At 39.0% G+C, this 25,347-nt stretch overlaps 1 protein-coding gene across 2 annotated transcripts in view; it reads right to left on the bottom strand.

Annotated features, from left to right (window-relative positions):
- Positions 1-25,347, bottom strand: part of LOC111140861 (F-box and WD repeat domain containing 11) — a 127,147-nt gene that overhangs the window by 18,299 nt on the left and 83,501 nt on the right. The window contains exons 3-7 of one of the 2 annotated variants that reach the window (XM_022493087.1): positions 24,223-24,285; positions 20,858-21,083; positions 11,485-11,671; positions 10,489-10,579; positions 2,481-2,618 (exon numbers count right to left, since the gene is read on the bottom strand). In XM_022493087.1, coding sequence (XP_022348795.1) covers positions 2,481-2,618; positions 10,489-10,579; positions 11,485-11,671; positions 20,858-21,083; positions 24,223-24,273 — 693 coding nt within the window. In that variant the 5' untranslated portion in view covers positions 24,274-24,285. The remainder of the gene's footprint in view (positions 1-2,480; positions 2,619-10,488; positions 10,580-11,484; positions 11,672-20,857; positions 21,084-24,222; positions 24,286-25,347) is intronic. The other variant, XM_022493088.1, reaches the window with a different exon arrangement.

The following is a 25,347-nucleotide window of genomic DNA, read 5'->3' as shown; positions in this document are numbered from 1 at the left end:
TGGAGCCTACTTACCAAAAAAACCTTTTTTTAAAAGAGTGTTTAGTGATCCAGGCTTGGTAGAGAATGAAGTACAAAAGGTTTCCAACCACTGGTCTAGATAATCTCTCTAAATCACAACTGTGCTCTACTATTTACATCTTATAAATCAAATGCATGCCTATTTTAAATTAAACATGGTATGCCTCTATAAAAGAATTCTTCAAAAAAAAAAAAAAAAAAAAAAAGAATTCTTCAGAAAGACATGCACTATAAATGAAATGTAACCCCATGGGCAGCCTATACTTTGATAAGGTCCTTATAAACCATTTTTATCTATTCCTTAAAGGATAATTGCCAAAATTATTACTAATTAACCTGTAGCCACAGGTTGTCAGGGCTATCAATATGTATTACATAAAAATAGAGTTCTGTGATCAAATATGTCTTGGAAGTTGGGAAACATTGGATGTCTCTACTGCAGCCTTTCTCAGAGCCTTTCTATGCTACTCTATCCTATGAATTTCTAAGAAGGAGGTATATCATGCAGTCAACTTGAGGACAGACCAATAGAAATTATCCAGAAAAGATGGGGCGGGGGGAAGTTTGGAGAAAATGTAAGACAAGAGCAAAAGATCCAGTATTTATGCAATTAAGAGTCTCAGAAGGAGACAGAAAGAAAATGGTACAGAAAAAAATATATGAAAAAAAAAATGGCCAAAGGCTTTTAAAATTTGGTGAATGAAAGACATAAATTTACAGAGTCAAAAGGATCCATGAAAGACTTCCTAGAGATAACATCAAAAGCATAACCTATCAAAGAAAAAAATGGTACGTGACACTTCATCAAAATCAAAATCTTCTGCTCTGTGAAAGATATCCTTGAAAAGATGAAAAGATAAGACTGGAAGAAAATACTTGTAAAACATATCTTAAAAAAGGACTTATGTCCAGAATATGCAAAGAACTCTCAGGGTGCAATAATATGAAAACAAAGAAGCCATTTTAAAAATGGACAAAAGAGGGGCACCTGGGTGGCTCAGAGGGTTAAAGTTTCTGCCTTTGGCTCAGGTCATGATATCAGGGTCCTGGGATCAAGCCCAGCATCTGGCTCTCTACTCAACAGGGGGCCTATTTCCCCCTCTCACTCTGCCTGCCTCTCTGACTACTTGTGATCTCTCTCTGTCAAATAAATAAAATTTAATGTAAACTGGGGAAATGTACATTTAAACCAAAAACAGAGGTGTGTCTACATACATATTGGAATGGTAAATATCAAAGGAAAAAAATTGAGAATACCAAGGGCTGCCAAACTTGCATAAAAAGGGAGCTCCCACACATTAGTGACAGGAATATAAAATGGCATTGCCACTTTGAAAACCAGTTTGGCCATTTCTTAGCAGGGAATACATACACTTACCATGAATCAACAATACCAATCCTATAATTTTACTCAAGTGAACTGAAAACGTATATTTTCACAAAAATTTGCATACACATTTATAGTGGTTTTATTCTGTAATTGTGAAAACTGGAAACATGGGTGTCCTTCAATAGGTAGATGCATAAGCACATGCAGATATACCCATAAAGTGGGTTACTACTGAACAGCAAAAAGGAATCAACTATTGCTAAATGATGAGTCTCAAATGCACCACGCTAAGTATAAGAAGCCAGACTCAAAAGGCTACATACTGTGTAAGTCCATTTATACTATATTCTCCAAAAGGCAAAATTATAGGTTCAGGGAAAAAAGATTTTAAAAAAAGGTCAGCGCCTGGGGAAAGAATTAAACACAAAGGGGCTGAATAAGGGAACTTTTGGGGACAATGGAACTGTTTTATATCTTGATTTCTGTCATGATAACTCAATTCTTTATGCTTGTCAAAACTCATAAAACTTTACACCAAAAAGAGCGAATTTTCCTGTATGTAAATTATAACTTTAAAAAAAACAGTTAAAAAAAACCCACATGTTTTCTTAAATATGAGAAAATAAGCTACAAACAGTGTAAAACAAAATCTGTCAGATCAGCTGCCAAACATTAAACATGGAGAAATGATCCAGTTTATCTACTATTGAAAAGTGAATTAAAACATACAAATATAAATCACTCTATCATTCTTTTGTGCTATCAACTGAGCCTTTTCAGAACCCATAAAAGGTAATGACTGTGATTGACAGGCAAGTAAGCAACACTTCCACAAGCTAGCAAAGTCAGCAAGAGTGCTGTGATACTGAGATATTTTCAATGTGTCCCTAAACACAGAATACAGAATGTGAATGTGCTTAGAGAAGGATAAGAAGTGAGACAATCCAGGGGTCTGGTGTTAGTATAGGGAAATACTCTGGCTCTAGTTTTTCAGAACCACACGGACAGCTGCCAAGATGGAGTGGAATAGATAAAAATACAATCTGGAGTAAACAGAGCAATTCGATGATCTAGTGTCTAACACATAACCACAATTCTAAAAATAAAACATACAAAATACAGTCATTCACCTTAATAGAATTATCTCGTAGGCCACTGATAATTTTTTCATCATCATACTGTAAACAGTAGACACCTTTACTATTTTCAGAGCGGCACTGAATCCTCTGCAAGTTGTGTCGTCCACACCGCCAGTTAGATTCTATAGTCTGGAGGGAAAAGGAGGAAACAGATGAGTTTTTGTGAATCAACTATTCTATTAGGCTTCAGACTTTAGTGCTGCTTCCAGGAAGAGCATACCAGATACCCCATTTTGGTCTGCATAACTGTCTGTGGATAGGAATCATGCTCTTTTCCAAGTAAGACATTAGCCCAACAGTGTTTTTTCTCAAATACTCCCCTGACTGTCTGGCAACCGTCATAAGATTTCCAATGAGTTTCAGTTGGGTTTGAAAAAAAAAAGGCCTAGACAGAACTCATTATGTTTAAAGAATGCCCTTTGCACCCAAAATATACAAATAAACAGTAACTCACGGGGTCACTCTCTAATGCCAATTAAAATATTTGTCAAAAGACCACCACCAACATTAAGCATATACTGACAATCTATGTACCTATTCAAAGCAGTGTCTTCATCATCGAGAAAAGATCTCGAATAAACATTACATGCCAACTACTACAGAAAGAATTTTATTTCATATCTACTTTTAATCTTCTACCACACTAAAAGGTCCTTTAGAACAAGAATGGCACATTTCCACCCTGGATTCTCATTCTTTCATCATTCCTGCAACATCTACCGAGATGCTATGTTATCCCCCAATACTGACCTAGCTAGGCGCTGGGGATGAAAAAACAGAATGCATACCGCTTTCAAGGGAGCTACCACTCAAGGGACACAGGTATCTGGAACTGGATATACTCTAAACATGTTTATTTGGCTAAACGATCCACACATTAACCTTGGAAGGATGTTCTTATTTCCCTTTTTACAAACATGGAAAGAGTTTAATTTCCTGAGGCCACAAAACTAGTAGCTGGACTAGCTGGAAATCATACCCAGTTCTTCCTGACATGGAGTCCATGTTTTCCACTAAAATATGCAGTGTCTATAAAGAAGTATAATCCTAGCTACTGAGGCAGTGAACACAGAGCGTAAGATCAGTAACAATTCCAGATAAAATATGAGTGCCAAATGAGTGATTAAAATTCTAAGTGCTGTAGGACACCTACTGAGATAAACAGTACTATGGTTTCACACTAGTGGGCAAAGTTTGTTGTTTTTTTTTTGTTTTTCTTTTAAAGATTCTTTCTTTCTTTATTAGACAGAGAGAGAGCACAAGCAGGCAGAGACAGAGAGAGAAGCAGGCTCCCCGCTGAGCAAGAAGCCCAATGTGGGACTCAATCTCAGGACCCTGGGATCGTGACCCGAACCAAAGGCAGCCGCTTAACCAACTGAGCCACCCAGGCACCCCATTAGTGGGCAAAGTTTAATGAGAAGGTGGGTCATACCCAGAGCACTCGAAGACCTCACCTTGGTAGTGGATATGAGGCATTATGAGGATCAAAGGACACAATATTTCTATGAAGAACAACCAAAGTGTAAACTCCAAATGCTAGAAATTAGGGAACAAACCGTTTGGACTAAAATAATTGGTTACACCTGAGTTCAGAATATGGTTCGAAAGATTATCTCTGAGTAGTTAATTATCCAAGTAGCTAAAAATTTAATTAGTTGCTTGCTGAAGAAAGGTGACATATCTCCTCTTCATTCACAATTAAGCACTTAGTTACCGGCTCTGCTGACATCTAACAAATTGTATTTCCTCTTATGTTGAAGGCAGTATGCTTCTGTATGCTCTAAAATGTTAAAATCTACTGAATGTTATGTGCCAGGTACTGCTATGTGTTTTAAACATTTTATAGCTAGTTTAATCATCACAACTCTGCAGCCGATATTACTGTCCTCATTTCACAGAAAAAGAAATGGGAGGCTGGCAATGGTGATATACATATGCCAAAAAAGGAAAATGCTTCATCATTTGTGGCCTTTGTACTTAACACAGGAGCCTGGAAATCTAGTCCCTGCCCTCAAAGAGCTCCTATGTACAACCCTGAGAGAGGGCAGGACTGCATTATTTCCAACACCCACCGGGATGAAGGTGGGGCCACGGAGACGCCAGGAGGGAGAGAATGCTCATCTGCCCATCTGCTACCAAGACAGAGCTTCTCAGGCAGCGTCATCATTTCTAGTAAGTCTGTAAAATGTGAGAAATAAAAGCACATTCCAAACCCCCCCCCAAAATTAATTCACCCCACCTCTGCTACCGCTACCGACATAGATAACAGATAGTTATGCATAAGCAACTTTTTGAAAAGGGGTCCAGAAAAAAGGACTTCCTTAAACTGAACTCAATGCTTAAAGTCATTTAGAGAACTAACATATTTTTAGATAGTACCTGAGCCACCTCAGCAAGTTAAGCATACCAGGAAAACAGTGACTTACGAGGCAGTTGTATTCCAAGTCTTGTCCGTGGCCACAGACCCCTGGCCGTGGTTACTGATGTTCGGGCCACACCCTACAAGGGCTCAGAGTTGCTGCAGAATGCATGACTCCATATAAACCCAAAGTATTACAAAGCTGACTATGTAATATATCTTACATATACATATCAGGTTATTTTTAAAATTCATATAGCTGTTTTTAATTATAAAACAATTGCTTTAAGATATTACTGAAGTAGCTCTTATATGTTTCAATGCAAAGAAAAAGTATACTGACTATCCTATCACCTGGGAGACAGAAAAAAAAAATTTAATGTAAAAAGTGGAAGAGGAGGAATCCCCATAAGGAAAAGAATTTCCCCCTCTCCTGGAAATGTTTTCTAGAACTGGGTGACTTGATTACAGTCTTTTACTAGACCTAAAAACCTAAATATACAGCAGAAAGGACTGAAGATGAGCTGGGCTGAAGCAGTGGTCAGCCTGGGGTACACACACTCCCGGAGAGTCCCGGGGAGTCTGGGCAGAGACCACCCCCTGACGTGAAGGGCTGAGCCATACCCTTGTTCTCTGGCCCTCCAACAAGCAGCAGAGGCTAGGCCCTCTCAAAAGCTCTGCTAGATAATAGGCTCTTGTTCTAAGCTGAATGGAAGTTAAGAAATAGGAAATGGCTTAGCTTCTCAACTTCAGAAAAGAGACTAATTTTCTAAAATACAATTCTGAATTTTAAAAGAAAAGGGATGCCAGATAATTCTTGATGGGTCATTTTAGGAAGCTCCCACTTAGGGCTGTGTTAAAAAAATTATTAGGTTCCTGAATCTCCAAACACAAACACATAGTTTGTTTCAAAATGCCAGGAAAGGGACATTAAACCAGCTCAGGGAGGTGATCGTTCTGCTGCACACCAATCTCACGTAATGCTTAAGACTTCACTCTTCTCAATTCCCAGGCCACCCACAAAAGAAAGCGGCACTTGCTGCTGGCTGAGCCTGCCCAAAATACTACCTACCACCATATTTAATGACCTCAACTCTTACTAGAATGCTTATACGCCAGGTCTTTTCAAAATACATACATACATACTAGGCCTTTAAAAATGGATGGGGCGCCTGGGTGGCTCAGTGGGTTAATGCCTCTGCCTTCGGCTCAGGTCGTGATCTCAGGGTCCTGAGATCGAGCCCCACATCGGGCTCTCTGCTCAGCGGGGAGCCTGCTTCCCCCCCACTCTCTCTCTCTGCCTGCCTCTCTGCCTCCTTGTGATTTGTCTGTCAAATAAATAAATAAAATATTTTAAAAAAAAATAAAATAAAATAAAAATGGAAGGTAGCCCACTGTGGTATAGAAAATACCTAAGTCAGTTAGCAGCTTTGGCAAATGAGCTGGGACAGTCTGAGCTGCAGTTTTCTCCTCTGTAAAAATGGGAAAATAACATCTACTTCCTCAAAACTGATGTAAGGATCAAATGAGATTACACATGTAAATGCTCATCACAGTGCCTCAAATGATACCAGTGATGCTCTCCCTTGTTTGCGGAGAACACGGACCAAAAGGAGTAGGTCGTGACCAAAAAAATCTTCTCACTGAAATGTCAGGAATGGTTGTCTCAGTCTAGGCTGATACTTAATGCTGCTAGCCCTGAGCCCTCCCTAACCATTCCCAGGAAGAGGCTAAGCCTTTCAGTGCAATTCAACTATGAACTCCAGTGGCAGGGATACAGGGCATACACAGGTGCACCTCTTTAATTATGCAGATACCTGCCATTTCACTTAGACATCATGGGCTACCGGCTACTGTTAGAGGAATATTTCGTGTTTTTGAGAACTTGTAAAATCCCCTTACCCTGTGCAAATTTTCAAAATACTGGGAAAGTAGCCATGATACACAGAGTATACAGCGGCATTTAAATTGGCAATAGAGTGAAAACAGATGTCTGAGTATGGAGGAATAACATTATTTTTAGAAGCCTAAACACAACTGGGTGGGTGGGCAAGTTTCAGCATTTTCTGGTCAGGACAATATTAATATCAAGTTTGCAAACCACAAAAAAGCTCCCCACTTTCCCTGAATAAAATGTGGTTTATTAAAAGGTGTGATACAACACAACATCATCTTACCAGTGGTCTATTCCAAGGAGAGTGCTTCAAAGACTTTAATCCAGTGAATAAAAAGAGGGAAAAGACCTATTCCATGCAAGAATTTGCCACTACTCTAAGATGGCAACAGAAAAAAATCCAAGATCAAGACACAGAATTCTGATTGACTGGAGTCTATTATAATAACTTCCATCTCTCTCCTGAGAGATGCCTGGGAGTGGGGGAGGGCTGGTAGAATGAAAAGAACATGAGCTTTGGACTAAGAATCTGTTTGGAAAATTTGAGGGTTAAATTAAATCACTGTAGCGAAGTACCTAATAGTAAGCTCACCAGTAACAAGAAGAACTGAGACTCTAGATAGTAGAGGAAACATGGATGCTTCCTTTAGGAATGTGCCTCAGGTTTTCCAGGAATTCCTTCTCACCTCAGAGGTACTCTAAACCCTCTCTTTTCTCTCTGTGTGGCAAGAACACCCATGAAAGATGAGCCTTTGCAGAAAGCTAAGTATACTTGTTTATTCTCCCCAGACTTCATCTTTCACATCTTCATTTCCTGAATAATGGGGATTGGCCTCACTGAGCTAGATTCTCTACTTTTTTCTTAAAAATTAGCCAATTTCTAGTAAGTCAAAGTGACAGGGAAAGTCATCGGTTCATCAAAGTCAAATCCGGAAATGGACAGATGACAGGAGCGAGTACATAAAATAGAGCTGTCAAAGCACAGCAAGAAGAGGAAAAAGGTGTTGTGAACTGGCAACTTTGCAAAGCCCACAGGAACCACAAGGAGACTCTGCAGCTGTGTATGGGCAACTGGGCAGAGGGGCACAAACATCCTCTTAGCACTCAGGCTGTAATTTATCTTTCGGCATTGTGCTTAAAACCCTTTAAAGTACTACCTTTCCCATAACTGGAACTAAAACAGGCCAATTAATCTTATCTTAACTCATACCCTTTTTTCAAAGATGGTAAGTACTCACACCATTGGAAAAGATGAGAAGAGCGCCTTGCAAAGTCCATAGGCATGCAACAACATACCTCTTTCTCCCTCACTTCTTGCATTTTCCAACTTTGAAAATGACAAACAACAACACTAAGCCTAAAGCTAGACAGGTATCAGTTAAATTCCCATCTCTTCTCTTAGTCTTAGTTTCCCCTTGTTACAGATGGGGATAATATGTACCTTGTAAGAATTAAATGCAATAATCTATGTAAATCACCCAACCCAGTTCATGGTACACTGCAAAGGCTCAAAAGCGGGTACAGTAATTATTATATTCTGCCATAAAAGTTTCATACCAGCCATAAGGTCAAGAGCCAAGCCCGAGTCTCCATTTGTTTGATCCACAGATCACTGACACAACTCTCTACATGTGCATCTGCCCTAGACAGAGTAAAACATACTCCCGAAACAGAGGTAAAGATCTCTATCTTGATGAGGTACCAGTAATCCATAATACAGAAAGTTGTACTAAGTGCAGAAGAATATAAGGTTGATCACAGACTCTGTTACTCACTAGCTGTGTGATCCGGGGCAAGCTATTTAACCTTGTTGAATGTCTCAGTTTCCTTAACTTTAAATAAGACCATGGCCTACCTTTCAAGGTATCGTTCAGAGTTAAATGAAAAAGTGTATTATAAAATGCTTCACAAAGAATCTAGCACAAGTGAACACTCTAATATGTGTGACACATTATCTTTTATTATTACTACTATTAGTGAATATACCAAAGTATAAAACATTATCCCTTACCCTAAGAGATCTAGCCCACAAAAATCTGGAGGAGACTCTTGTGGCCAACCAGTGCGTTTTCCCAAACCACAGTTTAAGAATCACCGGGTAGACCACCATGATGTAGAGGTTTTGTATCAAATGGGGTTTCCCCCCACAGCTCCATTACCCTCACATCTGCCTCCTCCACTAACTTTAAAGTATTATTTCAGCCTGAGGAAATGGTTATGGTAGGTGGTGTCACATACTATCATGCTCCAGAATACTGAGTTCATACTATCGATTAAAACAGCGCTCATGAGGATTAAATAAAATACCCTATGTCACCAAAATCTTCAACCTGATCAAAGTTCTTCCAGAGTTCTCATTTATTAATATTGACTTTAAACATAGTCCTTCTCATAACAAAGGACTTGTAAAATTATTCAAGGAAATTTAGAGGTACTCTCTAAAGAATAGTTGGGGGAAAAAAGCAAAAAGTAATATAGTTTCTAATATATATGTACAAGCAATATCTGAGAACTATCTCGGAGTAAGAGACAGTCCCTCTCCCCTGAAACACACACACACACACACACACACACACACACACACACACACACACCCCACCCCCACACACCAACATAAGATTCAAGTTAACACTGTGTCTCAGCTCCTATACTGTAGGAGCAATTTATTCTAAGTTTTGAGCTACCAATGGATCAATTAATTCCTAAACTTTATGATTTATCAGGCAGAAGTTTTCTATTATTTAGCTTTCCCTAAGAGATTACTTTACAGTTCATTTTAGGGAGCTGTATACTCAAGACAAGGGTTTGTGTTTTAAATATGATATTCCAGTCACACTGAGATTTACCATTAACCTAATCATTCCATCAGTTCACATCTGCCTTATAGGGGGAAAAGTGGACTCCCCAAAAGGCACATGTTTCTCCAATAATGAATTTTGGCACAATAACTTTTATGTCCATCACCTGGAGGAGAGGATTACTTCACATTTGGGAAACTGAGTATAACTTTATGGGTGATACAGCACTGCCTAGCATAGGCTAAGCCTTTTGCCAAGGAGGAAATAGTGAAGTAACCGAGACCTGCCACGAACACATGTGAAAGAGTTAATGAGAAATGCCTGTGCATGTCTTTCCTGGTTCAAGGAAAAGGGCTAAATAATAAAACTGAACTAATTAGAACACACGAATAATATCAAACATCTCCAATGTTTCTCATCAAGTTTACAGAGTTTTACTGGTCTGGTGAAGTTACACTCACATCCAAAATCCAGGAGCATAATTTGCTCTATAAAACCCACTTAACTATTGCTTAGAATCATATTTGAGTCATTTTTATGAAAAAAGTTATGGGAAATTTACAGAGGAAGCTGAGACTATGCCTTTTCCAGTTCTCTCGAGATGGCTCAAAAATGTAAAAGTGCTGACCTGAAAAACCGTGCCTTGGATTTTGGGAAATTTATCAAATTAGAATAAAAAGCTGACTTTGGGTTCAGGTTTTAATTAACTGACAACCTCACAGACATAATTCATGTTTCAGGAAAGTTAGCTCATTTTTACTAAAAGGCATTATCTACTCTGAAGAACGGCTGCAGATTACACACCGATTATGACACATTTGCTTCAAGAGTTCAACTTAAAAAAAATTACTAGCTCCATGTTTTTAGATCAAAAAACACTCTAAGGCAACATAAAAATGTGAGAACAAGACACAAAGAGCCCATAAAACAGATAAATCATTAAGTTACCTCTATATCCTGGATAATCTTTGGGTATAATGACCTATAAAATGAATTGGGAGGGCCGTCTGTAGGTCTGTTCTTAAACAGGTACTGATCCCTGGCAAATAAAAACAAACAGATGTTACATTTTTGCACATAAAAGGGTGAATTTTATTTAAACATGGTGCTTACAAAGATACTGTATCTTTCAAGACTTTTGACTTGTACTGAACTTTAACAGTTCAAAAGCAGGGTTTCTGACCATTAAAAAAATCACACGTTAGACACGAGCATACTTTCATTTCCAGCTCTGTATCATAATCCTGGCCTTTTATTTTCTGAACACCCAACACATATTAATATAGCCTTCCATTCTATAACTTAATAAAAAATGCTAATATAACTGTGAAAAACCCTACTTGATACACATCAAACTTCCTCCCTTGAAGAATATATAGCCCTAACCCGCACTCACATAGCGACCTGTACTTCCACCTGTAACACTCTCTGTGCTAAGTGGACCAGGTTATGTACAAAGCTATAAAGCTATATGTAAGTTAATGGGTTATCTGAAAACTCCTGCCCACTGTGCCTCCTGTATCTTTAATCAGAAGCAGTGACAAATAGCAAATGGCATTATTTGCCTTTCTCATATTTTCTTTTTTTCTTATCTATCTCTTGCTAATAGTATCATCACCTAAGAATAGTGTGAAAGGAAAACCATAAATACATAGGTTTAAAAATAAATAAATAAATAGGTTTGAAAAGCCAAATTACTCATTCAAACTATATACTACTTCCTAGTGGTTAATACTTGTAAAGGAAATATTCATTGCAAAAGGAATTATTCTAACAGCTTTAACTCCCACCCACCCGTCTACCCCCTGCCACCACTCCAGAACACTCCTCTTCCCCACCTGTTGAAAATGGGCCAACACATTTGGCAAGTATAACTACTTATTTGGGCAGCTGAACCATGTCCAAGAAGCTTTTTCCAAGGAAATAAGCAATCCAAGAACTTACCACCCTCTTCTTTCTGAAAGCCCCTTCCATAGAGGGTCAGTGCGCACCATTCGTTCAATAAGCTTCTTCCAAAGCATTCCTTCAGAGATCACTCGCTGCCATTCTTTACATACCAGCTCTGCTGCGCACAGAGACCTGGCGTCCAGGTAAGAAAGAATGTTTTCTGCTATGTGGTCTAAGCCTTGCTCTACAAAACAGAAAAGTCAGTGAAGGAATGGGAAGGGGGATGGAAATGTACCAGTCACCATTCCTGTAAAGGGAAAAAGAATAAAGAAATCCTAAACCAGGTAACATACTTGAGTAATAGCAAAAGTTCTGCAGATATACAAGTGCATGAGTACATAAATACATATGCTTCTTCTTGGTTCTGAGTTTTTAAGGTAAAACAATTGAGGGAAGGGCGCCTGGCTGGCTTGGTGACCCTGATATCAGGGTCACTGAGTTCAACTCCGATGTCTGGCATAGAACTTACTTTAAAAAAATGTGTGTGTGGGGGGGCACCTGAGTGGCTCAGTGGGTTAAGCCTCTGCCTTCAGCTCAGGTCATGGTCTCAGGGTCCTGGGATTGAGCCCCGCATCTGGCTTTCTGCTCAGCAGGGAGCCTGCTTCCCTTCCTCTCTCTCTGCCTGCCTCTCTGCCTACTTGTGATCTCTTTGTCAAATAAACAAACAAAATATTTAAAAATAAAAAATGTGTGTGTGTGTGTATCTGTGTCTGGCACAGAACTTACTTTAAAATGTGTGTGTGTGTGTGTGTGTGTGTGTGTGTGTGTGTGTGTGTGTCTCTCCTAACAGTTCCTGACTGTAAAAACCGATCCTGGACAGTTTTCTGTTTTTCAGCTACTTTGAAAAAAAGACTTGCTTGCATTTTCTTTTACACAACCCTTTTACAAAACCACTACGGGATAGCAATTCCTCAAATTTTATAGATGAGGCACAGAGAGGTAAAGTCCTCAAGGTTTCACAACTATAGAGTAGTAAAGCCTAGACTGCAACTCTGATCTCTTGCTCCTTTTCCCTCTGACTTACTGTCTCTTGTAACAAATCATCCTCTTAATACACAACCTACGTGACTCCCTCAGAGCCAAGGAGACAAAGTGAAACACTGACACAGCTTAAAAAGCTGATGAAAAGTTAAGAGTTAAAGTCAGGTCTCCTTAGTTGTATTTTTGTCAATCATTTCTTCATTTCCTTATGGAGGTAAATCCTCAAAAGCAAGAACCACAGATGTCTACAAATTCTTCAACCTTAAGAGGCTTATCCCACACCACACAAGGGTCCTCCCAAAGACAACCAAGATTCAGAGTCCGCCTGACACTGCCATCTAGTAAGGAAATCACCATGGTCAACACTGTGGCCACCTGCAAACTCCTAGCCTGTGGTTCTAGGCAAGTCCCCTGTAGCTACAAAAAATAAAGTCCAGGCCTACTGCAGTGGTGGGAACACTAAACATATAGGCAGTAAATTTCAATTTCAAGTCTAGGTTCCCCAAGTAGCACTTCTTTGACATGAAACAAATACTGAAATATAACCTAACCAGCCCTTGGTCTTTTACTGCTACAAAATGGTAATCACCAGTAACCACTGTCCTTTCTCACACGACCAGTAAGAATCAAATAAAAAGAATTCTATGAAAAGATTTTAAAGACAATAAAACACCATACAGGATTAATATTTGCTCTCTTTTTCAAGATAATAGAAGCCATATAGCAGCACTAACTTGGCAGGATACAGCTAAGTCTTTCAACTTTCTCATCTGTATAAGATGGGGATAATCTCTATTTTGAAAATATCAAAATGAGATGATGCATTAAAATGCTTTACAAACTAATGTTGTCTTCTACTCTGAGAATGATACGTTATACTGATGACTGTGGTTTACAAGCCTTTCATAAACTAATTGTCCTACTCTAGTCTAGAGCTAATATCCAAGCTCTGAACTGATCATGAAGACTACAATGAAACCACGATCTTTTCTTGTACATGTCATTATATTACAGTTGGTGCAAAGATTACATTGCCTTTATCTAGTAGTCCTATCACAGTAGATTCCTAAAATGGCAGTAAGTTAAAATAAATTCCTAGGCCTGTTCCCCAACAATATCTATTTTAACACCCCCCCCCCCGTTCTATATTTGTATAGCTAATGGAGAGATGAAGGGGAGCTTCATGCAGGAATTTATAGTCATCCTTGCTATAATTCACCTTTGAAGCTTGAGCTGACCCTTCCATGTCAGCCTCTAGAATTCTGATTCTGTCCTCCAGAAGACTGGGTATTCCACACCAAAAATCTGCATGATGGTCAAATGCAGTTAAGTCTTTATCCCAAGTTCTTGGCAAACATGTTAAATGGATCAGAACCAAGGATAGCACCCATGATTCTAGAGATTTCTATCCAGGCTTCTGTGGGTCCATTCATGAAATACTCACACATACCAATACTGAGTCACTAGTTCTGTAACCATCTGGATGTACTATTATCCAGCCAAAATCTCCCTATTCACTGTTGGAATATTTGGGGAAACTCTGTCCCATATAAAGACCCTACCACCTTTACCTTTCACAACATTCTTCTGACCCACTAATCTGATAACCTTACCCCCCTCCCCACCCCAAAGTTAGATGAATTTGGTATGACTACTTTTTGTATTTTCTTGCTGGTGCTTACTACATAAAGTTGGTATTACATTTTTTGTTTACAAGTTGGCAAGTAGCTGCTCTGTGTCCCTTTTTTTTAAACATATATAACCCAGGTTCATTAGGGAAAAATAATAAAATCCCTATAAGCAGAAAAGTCTTAATCCCTAAATCCTGTCAGAGATAAAGGCTCCTAACATTTTGTATACATCCTTCTAGGCTTAAAGAACCCTACAGAGTCTTCTCAGCTGCAAATTATTTAACTTTGATCATCTATTTTAAAGGTCTGCTAGAGTGTAACATCGAATTTATCAGCCAATATCCCCCAAATAATACACCCATCTCTACTTCTCCAGTTCTTAAAACCATGAAAAGTGCTCACGGATCATCTCAGGGTGCTATCACGCAGGGCTACCGAACATACCTGTACAAGCCGTAAAGGGCACAATTGTACTCAGGAGCTCTGCCTCTTCTCAGTGCTCCACAATTCTGAAAATCACAACTACAGGTCCTGTCACTATCCTGGCACACAATGTCTTTAGGTCTGCTCATTTACAGGAGCTTTGGTTTCCTTTTTGTGTATCTCCATGATCATGTGCCCCTTTCTTCCACCTTTTCCCTTAAAATCAGGAAAATCCATGGACAATCACATACAGTCGTACTTGTAGCTCTCCACTGCTAGGACTAACAAATTACTAACAAGAATTTCAAATTTCAGAATCTCTCAGACTTCTATGTTCCTTTTTTTTTTTTTTTTTTTTTTTAAGTGTTTCGAGTCATGGGCTAATAGATTTAGCTCTTCTCTGAATTTTTCTAATTTTGGGTACCTACCTGACTATCTTCTACACATCCTATGAGAACACGTTCACCTTTCAGGATCTGGTTTATTTCCATATCATTAACCAAATCCTCCTAATTAGTCATAAACACACCGCTAACGAATTACCCCAGTGAGTCCCCTGCTCTCTGAGAGAGGAAATGAATAGGAGACAAGAATGCATCAGATCATTGCTTTTTCAATGCAACTTCCTCAATGACTGCAATATCCCCACCACCAATGAACTGGGAAAGCAGCATCCGAATCTTTCACCTGGTTGGGTGCTCTAGAAGCTGGTTCTCAGAAGCCTGTATGGTTTTAACTGAGTCACTTAGGGTAAACGATCTTTAAAACAAATAAACAAAAACAACAAGCAACAAAAACAGATTCCCTAGACATTTTTTTCTGGTCTACCGAAACAGAATCTTTAGATGGTGAGGACCAGGACTATCTGTGTTTTTAAGTGCCCCCAGAAAATTCTGAAGGGTTGGGAACTATTGCTTGATAGCCATGATACCCTTTTTAGTCCTCTTTGATTTTTTTCCCCCCTTCATTGGCTCACCATTAGACTATCACTGAGTTTCTGCATAAGGAAATCTCTAACCTGGGGTGCCTGGGTGGCTCAGTCAGTTAAGCGTCTGCTCTCGGCTCAGATCATGATCTCAGAGTCCTGGGATTGAGCCCCGAGTCGGGCTCCCTGCTCAGCAGGAAGCCTGTTTCTCCCTCTCCCACTCCCCCTGCTTGTGTTCGCTCTCTCTATCAAATAAATAAATAAAATCTTAAAAAAAAACAAAAAAGGAAATCTCTAACACATATTTCCTCCTCTTTCAAAATGCCATCACTCCAATTCGGTACAGTCTCTATAACATCTATGAGATTTACTTTCCTTGGATAATACTTGAAATTCATAACATCATTCTAGGAGGCAGCATCTTTTAGTCTCTTGGTAAATACACTGGCTGTAGAGTCAGATAACCTGGGAACCTGGGTTGAAGCATATCAGTTTTCCTTTTTGGATCTGTCTTCCATAAAACAGGAATGATATTCAATGGCTATAGTGGATGATCTGATATAATCTGCACAATAACCCTCTGACACTCACCTCTGCTCTCAGTATGCTCACTTTATGAACTACTTAGTCTTCGCTGGGAAAGTTAACAGGAGAAGGTTATTAAGGAGCCAGAAACAGAACTAGTACTTGCTAAGTGTCGGTCTCTATTCTCCTTCCCTCATCCCTGAATCCCCTTAGCTGATATCATTGATCAAAAAACTAAGCAATGTTGCTCTTCTTTACTATTTGCTGCAGAGAAAATGCTGTGGACCTCCTCTAGCAAAGCACCAAGCCCACTGCTGGTGTTAAGTCTCACATTCCCTTATGTGTTTAGGGTAGAGGAATCCCACCACCTCTATCTGAACACCTTAGAATAGCTGTCCTCAGAGCCATGCAGACCACGTAACCTTCTCATTTCAAGCCTATTCAGGACAAAGAAATTACTAAGGGGGTCCATCTGCCCCGGCTAAAATGTGCTTTGAGGTGTTAAAACTAAGCATTTCTTAAGTACCAATATCTGGCTCTCCCTGGCTCTATCCTGCTGAGACTCCCCCATCTCCCACCGCCACCCCCCTTCCCAAGGCAACAAGGGGACACCTTATGGTTTCAGAAAATGAGGCCAGAATAGGGCACACACAGTGCTGAAGAAGTGCTTCTGTTAATAATTACAGGCACCAGATGAAGGTCTGGAAAAATTTCAGTAATAAATTAAAACAATTAAAAGGCACAAATTTCAAAGTTCAATATGTAAATAACACTGTATCAAAATAAAACTCAACTGTGTAACATCAGTTCAAGGCCCTTGACAACAGCCAGTTTTAACACAGCTGCTTAGATCATATAATTACAGTAACTTTCATTATTTCAGAGACACAGTTCGAAGAGCAGCTGCAAAGAAATTTCCTTCCCCAACCACTCCTGCTGTCCCTTCCTAGTCACAGATCTAGTTGTTAAATCTGAAATCAGAAACCTCTTGAAAGAAAAGACAATGCAATTGCTGACAGCAATAGTAACATCAATGGATGTCTTTAACTTGGAATACACAGACCTAAAGATTCAGACAGAACTAAAGTGAAATGACACTCAGGTCACAAAGCCCAATATTTAGTTGTACCAACAAAGTGGTATAAACACCTACCTATATGATGTCAGGATGAATCAACTCAGAAATTAGTGGGTGAATAATTAAAACTTCCTGGCTACAAATCTTATTACCTCTGGAGAAGCAGGTGTTTCCTGCCTCTCCCAGGCTTTTTTTTTTTTTTCCCCTTTTTAAAGTTACCATCCTCAGAATACCCAACAGATGTCAAGCATATTACGTACATTGTTTTTAATCTTCATAATATCCCATGAAGTAGTATTATTATTATTCCCACACAAAAAAGGAAACCGGGGCTCCAAAAACTGGGTTCATAGAACTATTAAGTGCAGGGGTTGGGATTCAAACTTAGAGGCTGTGTAAATCCAAGACCTAAGCTCTCTCCACTCTGTCATGCTGGTCTTTGGCCCTGCCTCCAGCCTAAAAAGCCCTAGCTATGCTCTGGTCCTTCCACATCTCCCAGGACCTTTGATCTAGTCTGTCACATTTACAGTCCCTAACAGTTTATCACCCTTACTTGGGGATAAGACAAATGAATAAACCATGGCCAGGAAGCTAAGTGTTTCAAAATTCTTAATTGCTTAGATACCTCACCAAAAGGATCGCCAATGCTTATCATCCTCTTTGAAGTACAATCTGCCTCTACTTCAAATGGTATAAATTTTCCCTTTAACAACAGTTCTCACAAACCACAAACTTAGCCTGCAGAAATTGACATTGCAGACTAAACATTTACCATGATTTTTAGAAAAGCATATCATAATTATCACTTTTTCCACTGAACCAAAAGGAGCCAGAGACCACAAACATTTTCCATTTTCCTTATACTGACAGGTATGATATTCACAGTAAGCATTTAAAAGTGAGAACTACAGACAACTTTTATAGAATTAATGGCTTCTACAATCAAAAAAAGTCTTAGGTTGACAATTTCAACAGAGTAAAACTTCAAACTCAAGATCATCTACAATAAAAGTTAAACACCAAACTAGAATAGTAATTAGTAAGTTGCTCCATACATTATTAAATTTATGTATGAACATACACATGGACCTGTTTCTTCCCTAATACTCTTAAAGCAGGGTCTGTGTTAAGGAACCAATGCCAGGTTTAATCCAAGTCTACTAGACACGAACACAATCAACTAGGCCAGCTTGTCCCCAGCTATTAGATTCATATGTATGATATATCCTGACATATGTATATATGTTCAGATCAAATCCTGTTAAAACAAATAGCATTTTAACAAAAATATTTCCATGTCCCAGCCAATGGTCCATTGATTTCATGTAATATTCAATACCACAAAATTCCACTTTAACAGAGATATGGACAATGCCTTAAAATTCGCTGTAATGAAAACTGAATTGTATGCAATTATACCAACCATATTTATATACATAACACATGTTCATCTGTTCTGTCTCTTCTCCAAGACGGTATACTCCCCAAGAAAAGGGGTTGCCTCTGAACTACACTCTGCAAAGCAAGAGAACTTCAACAGTGCCACCTGGTGGATATTCTGTAAACATATAAGGTGAGTTGGGACTCTAAGATGTCTGAGAAGCAAATTACAGGCAAAAAAATAAAATAAAACCAAAACAGTAGAAAGCAAAAAAAAAAAGAGAGAGAGAGAGAGAGAGAGAAAGAAAGAAACAATAGATTTGCCTGAGAAAAATGAAGGCATAACTTCATTAGTTAAAAGCACTGTTGAGGAACAAGTACAATCATCCACTTTAAAAACTGCCCTATCTTTTCTTGATGTGAGATGCAATGTGAATCCACAGAAAGGCTTGGCTGCCACAAGGGCTGTGAGTCCTGGCACCGCACACACCAGAGACACCGCACCACAGGCTCGCTCACCTTACTTACACCCGCCTGTAATCCCCTCTCCCTGACCCCCTCACCCTCCTTCCCTCTCATACAGTTAAAACCATTATCTGTTTCTCTCTCTCTCTCCTAAGTAAAAGTAATTATTACTGAACTGGGTTGTAAACATGTATTCTATACTTAGGGCCAATTTAAGGGATTTTCCAGAGTAATCTTAACTATAATGATTTTAGCATTTGCACTAACTTTTGAACCAGCCCCCACCATGACCCACATAATCAACACAATAACCAAGATGTATGATCTTTGCCATCTCATGCAGTTTCTCTGATCACTGGCTTCCCAGTCTATACAGTGAGAAAGAGGATTAAGTGATGGCTGAGATCCCTCTTAGCAATCAAAGACTACACAATTCTAGAAAGAGAGGATTCTTGTTTTCTTTTCTAGAAATATTAATGCATGAAATGGGGCAAACAATGCTACATTTCAGCATAAAAACAAAAGGAGGGTCAAAATTTTCTAAGCTAACTCTCAAATATCCTTAAACACTCCCAGTGTAGAAAATAAACTAACACGTTTTAGAAGAAAGATTAGAAATTCGAAGCTGCCCTGAGACCTGAGCCCAGGTCCTATTTGTTGTGGAAATCCTTAGAATATGAAGTCCTGATGCACTGTCAATCACAGACAGGCTAAGGGCAGAGCTACTCCTCGAAGAGCTGTCCAGAAGCTGTGACAGGTTAGGGCTGGTGGCAATGGCACTGTCTGATCCCTGGCCATTTTTCTAGGTCCACCCTGGCAGAGCAGTTGTACCCTCTAGACTACACTGACCATATTAGAAGAAAACATTCTGGCTACCATTCTCTTCAGAAGTGAAATCTATCTTACGTAGCCAAATTTACATCTAAAATTAAAAGAGGAGGAGGAGGAGGAGGAGGGATAAATAGAGACAAAAGAGAGAATTAATGAAAAATAAAAAATCAAAGGGGGATGGAATAGGGAGAGCACAGAGGATTTCAAAGCAGTGAAACCATTCTATAGGATACATAATGATAGATACATGTCATTACATATTTGCCCAAACCCAGAGAATGTAAAACACCAAGAGTGAACCCTAATGTAAAGTATGGACTTTGGCCGATGATGATGTGTCAATATAGACCTATGTGTTATATAACAAATGAGCCACTCTGGATGGGATGTTAATACTGGGGAGACTGGATGGGATGGTGATAGGGGGCTGGGGTGAAGATATGGAAAATATGGGAATTCTCTGTATTTTCCATCCAATCTTACTATAAACCTAAAACTACTAAAAAAAAAAAAAAAAGTCTCTCTCTCTTTTCTTTTTTTTTTTAAATCAAAGTAAACTTAACCAGAGGAGTATGTGGGTGTGGGGGAGATAGGGAAAAAGAGAGAGGGAGAGAGAGAGAAACAGTGAGGGAGAAGATGCAGAAACAGATTTCAAAAGATGTGATAAAGACGTGCCATCAGTTTTTCCCATACATTTTTGCCATTCCCTATCCTAAATGTCACTTCAAGTACAAAGGAACATCCTAAACTTTGGGACATTTCTTAAACACAAACACTGTAGGATAAATTGCCTCATGTATTTTTAAAATTACTTATAAAGGCAAAATACAGAGTATATATAGACTTCATCGAAACTAACCGCATAGCATTAACTCATTAAATAAAACAAGAGTATGACCAAAGACCAACACCATTAATTGCAGAAACTGCCTACACTTCCTATAGAGATGCTACACTGCAACTCCTTTTCAAGTGCCACATATTAAAATACAGTATGGGTCCCAAAGAAACTCACACTGTAGTCACACTGTACTCATTCATTCATCTTACAAATACCGACTGAGCTCCACCTAGGCCCTTGGGCTGGACATTCTTCCACTGCTCAGCTTTTTAAAAGACAAGGACAGTTACCTGGTAAAGCGGTGATAAAGTCCCGCTGCAGCATGGGCTTCAGGTAAGAGTTAATATGTCCATGCTGATAATGACACATTCGTGAAATAAGGTGTTCCACAAATTCCACTTGATCTGATTCAGACCACTGGTCAAAATATTTAATACACAAGTCTTTTTCTTTTTGATAGTTTCCTTCTGATGGCCTCTTTCTGGAGACGATCACAGATGATGTTCCATTACTTATCTATTTTAAAAAATAAAGAAAAAAAATAATTAGTTTGATAAGGAAAAGAAATCTAATTAGTATTTCATCGGAAACATTTTTTACCCTGTGCATTTAATCTTAAAATGCTAGTTATACCTTAAAGCCAAACTCATTCCTTCATTAATTCATGAAGTAATTTAAAATGTCTTCAGGGCCTGTGTCCTCAAATTAGTCTCTAAAGTAAATGTCAAATTTACAGCTATTTATAAAGCTAAATGGTGTCTCATGTCATCATTCTCCAAAGCTTATTCCAAAACCATGTGGCTATTAGATAACTAACACTGGAGATGACCATCTTAGAAAACTTGCTCGACTTGGCCAAGAAGCAAGGATTGTTTGTTTTACTTCCCCAAAGACCAAAGTCAATGCTATATTCATCTATGCCAATGGTTCCCACACCTGTGTGCATCAGAATAACAAGAGGGCTTCCTAACTCACAGACTATCTGGCTCCACCACAGATGTCTTCATTCTACAGGTCTGGAATGCAGCCTGAGAATCTGCATTGCTAACAAGTTCCCAAGTGGTACTGATGCTGCTGGTCCAGAGAACACACTTTAGAGACCACTCTTTGAAAACCACTGGTCTATCTAATGAAGAAACCTGAAAGGAATTCAATCTAAAAACTGAATCCATCTCCAAATTGTTTCCAGGGCTACTAAAATGCTGGCAAAAAAATTTAGACTTTCACTCCCTTTTTTGATCACCTACTCCAGAAGTGACCCAAAGCAAACCACATACATATTCCTGAAATGATCCTTACAGACAACTACACTAACTGTGTATTTTTCATCAAATCTACATGGTCCTTGCGTAAAACCAGCATATTGTTCTACAAATGAAAACTACATACACTGCATCTGACAACAGCACCCCACCCCCGCAAAAAAAATCAGAATCCCTAGACTGAAGCCACAACTGCCACTGAGGCTGTAGGGCTCAGTAACATCCCTGCTTAAAAACAAAATTACCTCCACGCCTTTGTCAAACATTTGCCAAGCTATCTGCCCATCACTCCTTTGATAGCCCCTTCATGTGTAATACTAAAAAGACTAGCAGAGAAGAGAATTTGGGGACCTGAAGAGTTATATTATGAACATGCATTAATTCTATTAGGAGCTTATCACAGAAGTTTTACCCAGGAAGAACCAAGAGCTTTGTTATCAACTATGTCCCCTAATTTAGAGTGGACTGAATCCATCCCAGAAAGAAGATATCCTTCATAAGTATCCACAGAAACCTGGCTTTCCTTATTAAAATCTTATATATCATACCTGCGTGAAGCAAGTTTTTACGTCCACATTTAGAGGTATATAGTCAGAAAGCATTCAGCTCCCACCCCATGTATCTTACCACCTCCTTCTCTAGGAATAGTTTTTTTCCCCTTGTCATTTGGGTGAGGAAGAGTTCAAGACACAGAGTACCACTTTCTCTCCCCTGTCATTTGGGTGAGAGAGCTCACTGACACTGGGTACCACCAGAGGGCAGCATTGAACAGCAATTGTTGATGCTGCTTGTAATAAGACCTCTATCTAACAGACCTTAAAGCTCAACATTCCGAACAGTCAGAAAAAATAAAAATTCTTCACTGTGGTGAAGATCTGCTGGTATAAGGAGCATCTTTGCTACTTTTAAGTATAAGGGTGTTCACCATAACGTTATAACAGAAAAATCGGAAATAACTGCCCAACTACAGGCAACGGTTAAAGCAAATAATAATGCATCTACACAGAGGACTGTATGTAGCCACTAAAATTAGATTTATGAAGTAAGATTTTAATAACAAGAGAACATGTTTAGGAAACAATGTTAAGGAACAAAAAGCAAGATGCAGAATTTTATATAGCATTATAATTAGTTATTTGTGTGAAGGGGAGCACACAAGACAGAGTAAAGGATATGTACAAAAATGCTGAAAGTGCCTAATCTGGAGAAAAAGAGCTGTATGTTTTTCCTTCCTCTTTTCTTTCTATATCTTGTTCTTTATAACTTGCCAAAATAATTGATTTCATAACAGGTTAAATGTAATGGTAACAACTTGCATTTGTGTACTGCTTTATAATTTACAAAATACTTTCACTTTTGATAAGCAAAAGGGTTATTATTTCATCGACAGAAGGGTTCCTAACCACCTAGCTTCCCTACAGCACTAGCATACCGTTAACTAGTTGACTGAAAGAACTTAATAAAGAAAAACCGAAAGCCAAGTGTTCAGAGCCACTGTGAGTTGAAAAATCAATGGTAAATGAAGAGAATCCTATCGGAAAATATCAAATGTGAAAGAGGAACAGAAGTCAGTCTGCACACAGTTCCCCCAAAGAGTGGCAAATGCAGAATTCTACAGCACATTTTCCATTTCTACTTCTAACCACCTGCTGGGACCAGAAGAATCTTCCTGGCATTGCTTTACTTTGTTTCATTTCATCTTAAATTTGTTGGCATACTTTATTCTTACTTATTTAGTCCTTTTGTTTCAAATAAAATGAACCGAGAGAATATTCTAACATTATTCTCTTCATATTCAGGTTTGTTTTGCCTTTAAAGTATCTTTATGAAAGGAAAAGTTATTTGTACCATAATGGTTGATGAAAGGATCAAATCACGAAACTTTTTATCCCATTGGCACCCCCCCCCCCCCCCCCCCCCACACACACACACACACACACACACACACACACCCTGGGGGACTGGGAGGAGAACGGGCAGACTAAAACAGAGTCAGAAGGGAAGAAAAGGGAGTTTAAAAGAAATGGGCAAACTAACAAGAAATGGGGGAGAAGGGTGAGGGTAGCAAGACTAAGTCACCAATGCATACACTGGTATGGCATGGTACTATTCTGGTGACAAAGGACACCATCTTCGGCTTAGCCCCTGGCAATAAACTGAGTATCTTAGGCTACAGACACTTCAGAATCTTTGTAATAACTCCAAAACTCTTTACTATTCGTAATGACACTTCTTTCCCTAAAGAACAGAAAATAAATAGGGTGGATTCCAAAACTAGTAAAAATGCACAAAGGAAAATGCTTGGCTCCTGTTTATATTGAAAACAGGAGCTGAGGGAGCGTCTTATCTATAGTAAGTCAACTGCTATCTTATCTGTGCAGCGTCATTCCTACCTGCCAAAGAGTATTTTTCTTTGGGGACTCATCTTCATTTTGATCCTCCATAACTGAAGTGTTCTAAGGGGGGAAAAACAGGTTATTTGAATTATGCCAAGTTTTGCAAATCCTAAATAACTACACCAAAATATAATTTTGAAATCCCAAACTAGAATGTACCGACACAAACCCAAGAGCTGTTTGGCTTGTGACTAACACATGCCGTTTTGGGTCAAGAGGGTTGTGCTCATCTGTCATAAATCAGTACAATTAGTGACTGGACAAAAGTAAGCATGAAGTCTTTATTTATGAAGGTTGGGCATGCTTAGAAAACAGGCTGAATTATGGGCTGGGGCTGAGGCTCTACCTCAGTCGTCTGCTATTATTTTTTTAACTTGTGGCAAGAAGCCCCAGAGACTCAATAAGTTCTTGATGATTGCTCAAAACATTTACTAGAATGTCTGCTATTCAGAAAACCATCCCAACCGTGATCGGCAATTAGGACTGACGGAAGCCCTCTCTCCTTTTCTCTTTCCTCCCTTGATAACCTTGTTTTTCTGGACCAGCTTTTCAATCTCCCTTAGCAAGCAAGCATGGTGGGTGCCCCAACTTTTTCCCTGAAGAGGAGGATGCTGGTAGCCAGTAACAATCTGGCTTGCCTTGGGAATGCATTAGCTTTTGATTTTTGTGTTTCCTGCACAAAGAGGCACTGTGTAATTATTCTTTCTGGTGACCTAGTCGCTCAATAGATGCCCATTAACTGGAGATTATACATGATTGGATTTTCCCTTTTGAAGCTCCTACCTAATAGCTAAATGGAAACTTAATGAGAGGGGAAAGTAGAAGAGTTGTGCTCTGAAAGGGCTAACAATTTAAGTCCCTCTAAGATTCCTTCCAAGCCTAAAATTCTAAGATTAAGGTAAAAAATTTATAGCATTCCATAGTAGTATTCAAAGGGATCCTGCAGATCTGTGTAAGTTATCAATGTTTACAAGATTCTGTTTATTGCCTTGGGAATAAGCCTATCTCCCCAAATTTCCCTATTTTTCCTTTATTTTCTTCAAGTCATAAAACCCACACAGTATTCTCAAACAATTTGTTTAAAACCCAATGTGGGTAATGACAGAAGAAACACCGCTGAAC

Source organism: Enhydra lutris, unplaced genomic scaffold (genome assembly GCF_002288905.1).
Source record: "Enhydra lutris kenyoni isolate GAN:26980312 unplaced genomic scaffold, ASM228890v2 scaffoldscaffold5, whole genome shotgun sequence".
NCBI classification, from domain to species: Eukaryota; Metazoa; Chordata; class Mammalia; order Carnivora; family Mustelidae; genus Enhydra; species Enhydra lutris.
Note: the sequence above shows the minus strand (reverse complement) of the source record. Positions and strands in the feature narration are given on the sequence as shown.